Raw genomic sequence first — 9,917 nt, forward strand, 5'->3', positions numbered from 1 at the left:
AAAATGGCGTTTAAGAATGAAAGCGGTCCACAATAGCTATTCATCTAGCGTTCCCAGTTCCAAGCCAACACTACCATTTTTAATTTATTGACATCACACATTTTTTCTAGCTTTCAAAAATGGTGTACAGTACATTCTCTCAGCATCAAGGGCATCAATATTCTGTATATTACTGGTTCATCTTGCCATCTGTGGTTTCAGCATAAAAAATAAAAGGCTATTATCATGATTATATTGTAGTATTAAAGTGTATTAGTTATTTAGTAGTGCTATTTGTTGTTTTCATTTGACATTGGTGTTAGGATTTTGAAATGGCATCAGATTTATCAAATTAATTTAGATGTCTTGTAAAAAATAAACAATACTGGCCAAAACTCATTCATTTTCCTTTCAGACATAGGCAGAAAAATGTGTCCTTTTCTAACGTCCTGCTGTAACTTAAATAAAAATTAATGAGTGCAGACCAGTCTTGTAATATTTATAATAACTTGGGTCTCAGGACCTTATTTAGTTAGAAGTACATGGTCATTTGCATTCATCTGAAAAATATACAATAGATTTACTTTTGAGGTGAGGATAAAAATATATTCATCAAGGGCAAAAATGGAATGATAAAAAATAAACTATTCTTTTATAAAAATACAGTATTCCTATTTCAAATAAATTAAATGTTCCATTAAAGAAACCTAAAAAGTTCACAAAAATATCAAATACACTTGTCGTGATTATGAAATACTGTTTCCGGGTCCAAGTCGCTACTTATTTCAATTGGGAAATAAAATTGGTTAATGCCCACTTTTTAGGCATACACACATTAAAGTGAATTTTATATAAAATCATGCTGTACACAACTGTCTCTGGACTTGCTGCATCAGACACTAATATTTTACTAATATTACACTAACATTACTCAGTTTCTGTCCATCTCATATTACATTTTTATATATACAGAATTTTTATATATCAGAATTATTAAACCCCCTTTGAATTGTTTTTTCTTTTTTTAAATATTTCCCAAATTATGTTTAACAAAGCAAGAAAATTTTCACAGTATGTCTGATATTTTTTCTTCTTTCTTCTCTTATTTGTTTTATTTCGGCTAGAGTAAAATAAGTTTTAAATTTTTTAAAAACAACTTTAAGATCAAAATATATATATTTTTTGATAGTCTACAGAACAAACCATCATTATACAATAACTTAGCTAATTACCCTAACATGCCTAGTTAACCTAATTAATCTAGTTAAGCCTTTAAATGTCACTTTAAGCTGTATAGAAGTGTCTTGAAACATATCTAGTCAAATATTATTTACTGTCATCATGACAAAAACTATTTTGTTGAGAAATGCATTTAAAAAATCTTCTCCCTGTTAAACAGAAATTCGGGAAACAAATAAACAGGGGGGCTAATAATTCAGGGGATTTAATAATTCTGACTTTAACTGTAAACAAAGAGATATATATTGCAATTTTCTAAATTATATCAACATTCATATAAACATTTTCTTTTTTCTGTAGCTCACATATTAGATCAAAGTGGTATTTAATGCAAGTCGCCTTGTATAACATCGTCTGCCAAATGCATAAATGGACAAGTAAATATTGATTTAAAAATAAAGTCTCTTAAGTGGCAAATCAGCATATTAGAATTCTTAAAAAAAAAACATGTGACACCAAAGACTGAAGGAATGATGCCAAAGACTCAGCTTTGCCAATACAGGAATGCACTGCATTTTAAAATAGTAAAACAGTTCATTTAAACTTGTGTAATAGTTTTTTACACCAATTCTATTGCACTGTATTTTTCATAAATTAACAGCAACCTCGATGAGAAAGATAAGTGCTATCTGAAAGACTTATAAATATGTTAAATCTGAGCTCACCCTCTAGATTGACTGGCTTTTCAGCAATGCGGATCTGTCTCTCCGGGACCACCGGCTCTCCCTCAGAATTGCCAATGTCGGCAGGGAGGAGAGGCAGACTGATTCTCTCCTCTTGTTTTGAGCGTGGGTAATACAAAGGCAATAACTTCCTGTACACTGGCTGGAAGAACAATTACAAACAAACTCAAGGTCAATCGATCACACATATCAAACATTTGACACAAATATTTTATATCTCTAACTATTTAAGAATGTTGTGTTATGCAACTGTTAAACAGAAACACATGAAACTGTATAATGGCGGAGCTCAGGGTTTCACCCACAATCACAACAAATCTGGCCTCTGAATAAGCAAGAATTTCATAAGAAAATGAGAGGCAGGTTTAGAGATTTCAAGGATGGATTCTGTTGCATAACAGTGAAAACGAAATGCTGCGCACCTCCTCAACATCCGAAACAGCAAACACCAACGTCTCAATGTTCTCGCCATGGTTCTCCAGAAATCTGCGAACAGTTCCTAAAAACAAACATGGGGAAAGCACATTCTGATGAGATTCCTCTGAATTTCATCACAGAGGGCTCAACTCACATGTCGCATGTTAAAAAACAAGAAAGAAAATGAAATTACTTAATGCTATATGAGTGGCGTCCTCAACAGGATACGCTCTTTTGACTGTGCTGATCACACAGAAGCCCACAGAAACCATGGCATGCTCCCTGCAGGCAGAAATGTCAGTCATACATGATTTAACTTTCTGACAGTCAGTCATTAAGCGGGTTCCTTACGGCAGAAATGTAGTTTACATAAACATAAGCACTCCTATTGACACACGGTGCCATTCCCAAATATTAGATGAACAACATTCATCTTTACAATCACAAAAGCTAACACATTCATACTGGGAATCTTATATATTTTCGTGTCATGCCAGATCAGTTGGCATTTCTGTGTGGAGTTTGCATGTTCTCCCCATGTGCGTGTCGGTTTTCAAAAGGTCAAAGAAATGCGCTACAGGTGAATTAAATAACCTAAACTGGCCGTGGTGTATGTGTGTGAATGGGGAAGTATATGAGTGTTTCCCAGTGTTGGGCTGCGGCTGGAAGGGCATCCACTGCGTAAAACATATGCTGGATAAGTTGGCGTTTCATTCCGCTGTGGCGACCCCAGATTAATAAAGGGGCTAAGCCGACAAGAAAATGAATGAATGAACTAATAATACTAACAGTACAGCATTTATTAATCATGGTTCAACTTATTAATGCATTATTAAAATGCAAATTTAAGCTTGCTAACTTTAGTTAATACACTGTGTGTTAACAAGAACGAATGAGGAACTAACGTTAAAAAAGATGAACAAATTCTGTATTTAATGCATTGTTCATGTTAGTAAATACATTAACAAACTTTAGCTAATATACCCCTACTGTAAAGTGCTACTAATCAAATTAACTATTCTAGTCATCTCAACTAACTCAATGAAACTGACTAATAAGTAGGGCCAGACAGAATCTGTGGACGTTTTTTGCTATTTCTGCTGAGAATTTTGGTAAAAGTCTGCGGATTTCTGCTGAATGATTTTGGAAGTATCATAACTGAAACCTTAATATATATGAAATAAAATAAAAAGAAATAAATAAATTTATTTATTCATATACTTAATATATTAAATAAAAAGTAATACCTTTATAACTTTTATTTAATGTTAAAAATGCAAATCCAATTAGATTCACTTTATTTGGTAAACAAAGCAAGTCTCTCATATAATATCTCAACTAAAATACAGAAAATATGACTGTACAAACTGCATTGTACATAAATCTGATTAACATTTTCATATTAGACAATAATATTACTTTAATTAATAAAAAACTGAATAAATACACATTTACTCAAGTAAATAAACAGAATTAATGATGGCTTAAAATCTGCAAAATTCTGCGCGTGCAGATTCCATGTGGGCCTACTAATAAGTTAAACTTTATAGAACCTTGAAAATTTAAATGAAACCTGATTAAAATAAGTTAAAGTGACAACATTTTGTCAACTTAGAATTTTAAGGTGCTAACTGACATTTTTGTCAAAATTACGTTACCGACATATTCTTATTAATTGACAACTTATTTACATTATGGGATGTTTTTCTGTTTAAAGTTTTTTTTTTAACATTTCAAGACTTTTTATTTAAAAAGCAAATGTTACACACATACTGTTTGCTATGGAATGTAAAAACTTTAAAAGCATTCAGAATGCAGACAGAACCTTACAATTCCAAGGTGACAATTTGTTTTCAAGACATTATTTTGACAGTGCACAAGGTTAATGCTTCACATCATCAGACATCATCATTAATAATCGAGAGACATTGAACATGAATGTTTTTTTTGTCCTAAACTCCTTGTTGACATGTGGGAATGCCATACCAACCAGGATAATGTAAAATAACTATTCAAACATTTTTTTACCTTACCTTACCTTTATTTTTCATCCTGTTTCTAGTCAAAATATCTCTAAATTCTTAAAGCAATGGGCATTTTAAAACAAGCAAAAAATATTTTCTTGTTTTAGGAAATGATGTGCCAAAATGAAGTGAGTTTTTCCCTAAAACAAGCTAAATAATCTGACAATGGGCCCTTTTCACATTTCCGGGATTCTCAGTTGCGGAAGTCGCCATAGTTGGGTAAACTTGAGTGAATTGGAGAGTACAACCAATATTTTTTTTACATCATTTGCTGAAATAATGAAAGAAAACTCAACATCAAATTTCTCTCAGCCCCATTGGCGCTGCATTAAAACAGCTCACATACGCACTAATTCATTTTTGTAATTTGACGCAAAGATGATATAATACATTCATAAATGCATATAAATGTTCATACGTTTAAAAAAAAAATTGAAATATTAAACACTTTTAAGGATTAAAGATTATGATGACTGTCGTATGCATCATAACAGGCTTGTGAAAAGGCTCCATAGGGAAAGCAAAATAATCTTGTTTTTATTTGACATAAGATAATTTTACTTCTAGAAAATGTATTCTTGATTTAAGAATGTTTAGATATTTGGACTAGAAACAAGACAAAAATATAAGTAATAAAAGCCTTTTTTTGCTGTGTGAGCAGAACTAAGCCTATTTACCAAGTGCAACCCATGCAGTTTTAAAACACATTGGTCATTTCACTACCAACTGTTCTTGCAATGATCCTGCTTACTTGGCAAGCTGCAAGACGTTTCTGTAACAGCTGTATAGAGAACTTTCTGCAGCTGTCCGGTACTTGGCTTTATATTTGGGTCCAACGGTGTGAATTATAAATCGTGCAGCCAAGTCGAATCCCTCTGTCATTTTTGCCTCACCAGTCCGACATCCTGGAGAAAAAAAGATGTGCACACCCTATATCATCAGAACTAAACAAACAAAATGATGAGATAAGATCTATTAGAAATACACACTGCATTTAAAAATATCAACTGTTCATTGCTCATCAACAGATCATTGCTCGACAGATGTCTATTTGATATCCAGTTAGCGCCCCCTACCTTTCAGCTTAAGTAGTTCATCTCTTAGTTCAGGTCCAGCGTGTCTGTGGATACTGTCTGATATGGGGTTCTTGTCTGTTAGTGTCTCATTGCTTGTGTTGACGATTGCTGTGCAGTTTAAAAGTGCCACGTCTCCATTACTGCAATATAAGGGAAAGATATAGGCCAGCAGATCACATATCAGAATCTTCAGAACATTATGTTTGTTATGTAAAAACTGTGAGAACAACTGTAGAATGGAGAACACAAAAACTAAAAAAACATTTTAGGTCATTAAAAAAGGGAAACAAGTAAATATTAATAAAAATAAACTTGATTTAGAAATCAAGCTGAAAACTACAAGGTAAAAAGAAAAAAAAAGAAAAACTACTCATAAAAGCAGTTTTTGTGCTTTGTTATTCAAGTTTTCTTTTATCCTCCTGTTTATTTATTCTTTTGAATTGCATTATGGGACTTTGATCTTTCTTCCAACAAATTTAACCTTAAAAAGTAAAAAAAAAAAAAGTTACATTTAATAATTATTTATGATTTAAAGTGATCCATTGTTTTCAAAAGATAATGTTCACAACAATAAAAACAAAAACAGTGATAATGGAAATCAGAAGAATAACATGATATGAAAAATCCTGAAAATGAAAAGTCTACATGCACTGCTGAATTCCATTTGTGCCTGATTTTCCAGAAGGACAAGTATTATGAACTGAACATCATAGAGAAGTTTCATGCAATGCATTTCCTCTTTCGTTTAAAAAAAAGAAAAAGAAAAAAGCAGAAACTATGAATTGAGAGAGGGGGGAAAACTTTTATCCTACCCTAACAAAGCTACATTGCACAGAAAGCAAAGCACAGCTTGAAGGACCTTTTAGACATGTGACTGAGCCATAAGGGGGATTTGTGGGCACGAGGAAATGACTAAAAGACTTGAAAATCTTGTGCAAATAACTGATGCAATGAGCACAGTGCAGACTGAAGAGTGAAAAAAGAAATAACTGTTTTGGCCCAAATTATGCAATCATTGAACTTTACTTTTTCCCTACATGCACATTGTGATTTGATTTATTAATATACATTTTTATTAAAGAAATATTTAACTGATAAACAGAGACAGCAAAATAAAGAAGTCAGTTCTTTTAAAACAAAAATGTTTAGCATGTCACTTACAATAGTACAATCTTGTTGTTAATGTCCTGTCTGAAAGTAAACGGTGAGTTAACAGAGTTGAGCTGATTGGTCAAGTTGTCCTCTTCTTCCTCCTCCTCCTCCTCATAGTGGTTTTCTCCATCCAGCTCGTCCTGGACTCCCTGAGGCTGGTCCCATGTGGGCAGGTTCAGAACCTCCACAAACTGGGAACGGGCTCCCAAGGGATCCATTGTGCAAATTTGCTGTCTGATTCTGAAGTGAAAAGACACAGAGAAGCATTTTCTTTACTTACAAAGAGACTGTAGAATGACCTGAGGCATGCTAGCGCATTAATTTAATCGTACACACACAAATGCCTGATTCAACTGAAACATATACGTGGAAGACTACGATAACAGACTTCTGTAAATCTCAAGCACACAATTAATGCGTATAATTATTAACAACGTAATGGAAATATTGATTTTACACTTTAATTTAATTAAGAGTTGATTTTGTGATGTTTAATTAATTATAAATAATTTTCCCACATTTTTCGAGTGCCCTGGACTGATTTTTGCTGTTTATTGTGAGGAATTTCTTACCCAAAGAGCACCAATGCATTATTTAAGCTGCCCCTGGGCTCTTTTAGTCTGTTTTTGGAATTATAAATCTTATTTTAAAGGAACTTTATTAAAAAAATATTAATTTGACCTTTTAAATTTGAAGTTGTAAACAATGAAGCAATATGCTTCTTAGAGAACACTTGACAATTCTCAGTTTCTATGGATTTACTGGTCATTTTAGGTGTGGGTTTGTGTAAACTACTAATATTTGTTTTATTATAAAATCTGATCTGGTCATAATATCAATTGTTTTAACTTATTGGGATAAAAAAGAAGGTATAATGCACCAAATATTGCTTGCTTTCTCTTCTTCAGTTAAAACACAGACATGTTCTCTAACAATTAATAAAAAGATATCCAAAACATGGCACCTTTTCATATTTATATTTTACCTATTTATATTTCACACAAAAAAAAATCTCTCAAAACATATTTCATGTTCGTTTAAGATTTTGGAGAATTATCATTCATAGAAAAAACCCACAAATCTTATACCTAGAGAAAATGATAGATGACAAAGCGCACATAAAAATGAAATTTTCCCTTTAAAACAACTGATTGATTAGCAAGAAAAATATCTTCATTTTAACTGAAGTAATGTGGATTGCTGTGAAGCTCGCTGAATATGCTTTTTATATACATCGAATTTGATAGAAAACCTTCATTTCACTTTGACTGATCTAACGGAGTGATATACATATTGAATGGCGAGCACATGATATGGAAATGATTACATCTCTATTAATCTTTAAAAATTTCCCAATAGAACAAATTTTGACTAACAGATTAAGTATAGTTTAAAACCTTTTAACACGTACATATATACTAGGACTGCACTATATATATATATATATATATATATATATATATATATATATATATATATATATATATATATATATATATATATATAATTTCAGCATTGATACCACAATGTGTGCATTCGCAAGAGTCAGCATCTGTTATAGTTGGTCAGCAATGAAGAAGAGAAGCAGTTTTAAAATGAAGTGACACGACATCTGATGTACAGATGCCACTGGCACATGTAACTGCTGCTGATGAAGAATGTACAGTGTTTACATTTTAAATTACATTTGATTACTCAATAAGGACAGGACAAAGTAGAGATATACATGAGGTGGTGCATCTCGTAATGGCGGATCGAACACATAACAATGAAAAAATATATGTGCTGTTAATAAAAGAAATACATCTTAAAAGTTTTTAATGCATTTTCCACCAATTTATTACAAATGGCATGATATATTGTGGATGGTTTTCTTGTGATATATCACAGATATCGTGATTTATCATTATCATGGGCAAAATATCATGATAATATCGTATTGTAGCTGAATATCTGACTAATGTTTTTACTTTCATCTTTACTCTCTTACTTATTTGTGCAATTTATTTCATTCACTCTTTACCGAGATGACTCCAATTAAAGTTAATGATTTTATTCCAGGTAGAGTTAATCAAATCATTGAATCTAAGCTAAAATTGCATTCATATTACAGTATAAATCTCAGCAAAATAAAGTAATTGCAATGTTAGATTTTTTCAATGCCGTGCAGCCCTAATATATACACATACATACATTTTAAATGCTTATATTCAAAGTGCTTATTGTGTTATACTGTCTTAAAAAAACAAACAAACAAACAAAAAAACATTACATATGTTTAAAATGTATTCTTCAGATTATAAAGTATGTTATAAAAACTCCAGCAACAACTCCTGTGTCTGGCCAGCATGATCTGCATAAGTGTGAGAAGTGCAGTGTTCATAAACATAATTGACTTTGAGGCACAACAGAGAGGCTCTATCAGTACACACAGACAGACACACACAGGAGTCCAGGAACAGATAAGATATTCAGCAGCATTGAGGCGCATGTGTAAAGGTCGACTCAAATTAGATTTCATCATCAACATCAACAAAGTATAGGCTCGATCAAACATATAAACGTCCAGTCTCCATGTTCATTAGCACCAATAATAATACACTGCGTTGAGGAGGACGAAAGGGAAAATAACACCTCGTATTAATTCCAAATATAACAACTATAAAAGTGAAACTGCAACCAACGTAAAGCACCACAACTACTCATCACAATGTCCAGCCACCTACCAGATGATGCAGATATTCAGTCCAATCTCCTGGAAAAACAAAACCGCGTTAGCTCAAATCCATGCACGGACGAAAGAGTCAGAAGCCACTGTCAACGTCCTCTCTCTCCTTCCGCTTTTAAATAGACCATTGTTAAAATGTGATTTTTACTGGTTGTGGTCAACACATCGTGCGTGCAACATTCAGCGAGTTTCCTGATCAGCTGATTCACGAGAACAAAAATCATCACTTCCGGGATTGCGGCAGGGAGTGTGGATGTGTTGTCAATCCGTGTCGAAAACGCACAGACGTGTTCAAAAATGTAATCACAGATTTTAATAGACGTTCTACGTTCAATGAGAATTGCAAAATAAGTACAATAAAAAATAACGAATATATAACTTAAATACATGTTTTATTTGCGAGCACATTTGGCCTCAGGCACAACATTGTGACTTCATAGACCTAAGTAATCAATAACATGAGCGTAAATCACAAGAAGAACACATACACAAACCACACACGCAAAGGAAATAATAAGGACGGAATAAATAATATATTAGTCGCACAAATATTCATAAAACGGTAAATATGCTAAATGTTTTGTTTAGTTTCATCGTTGTGCTGCTCGGTAATCTACTA

At 32.7% G+C, this 9,917-nt stretch overlaps 1 protein-coding gene and 1 long non-coding RNA gene across 3 annotated transcripts in view; both read right to left on the bottom strand.

Moving 5' to 3' along the window:
- Window positions 1-9,500, bottom strand: part of gdap2 (ganglioside induced differentiation associated protein 2) — a 47,138-nt gene extending 37,638 nt beyond the window's left edge. Inside the window, 7 exon segments of one of the 2 annotated variants that reach the window (NM_001004563.1) lie at window positions 1,884-2,043; window positions 2,324-2,400; window positions 2,512-2,600; window positions 5,094-5,247; window positions 5,419-5,558; window positions 6,580-6,810; window positions 9,297-9,470. In NM_001004563.1, coding sequence (NP_001004563.1) covers window positions 1,884-2,043; window positions 2,324-2,400; window positions 2,512-2,600; window positions 5,094-5,247; window positions 5,419-5,558; window positions 6,580-6,788 — 829 coding nt within the window. In that variant the 5' untranslated portion in view covers window positions 6,789-6,810; window positions 9,297-9,470. 2 annotated transcript variants of the gene reach the window in all.
- The window catches only part of LOC141376109 (uncharacterized), a 607,180-nt gene that overhangs the window by 311,842 nt on the left and 285,421 nt on the right, over window positions 1-9,917 (bottom strand). The window lies entirely within an intron of this gene.

Source organism: Danio rerio, chromosome 9 (genome assembly GCF_049306965.1).
Source record: "Danio rerio strain Tuebingen ecotype United States chromosome 9, GRCz12tu, whole genome shotgun sequence".
In the NCBI taxonomy this organism is placed as follows: domain Eukaryota; kingdom Metazoa; phylum Chordata; class Actinopteri; order Cypriniformes; family Danionidae; genus Danio; species Danio rerio.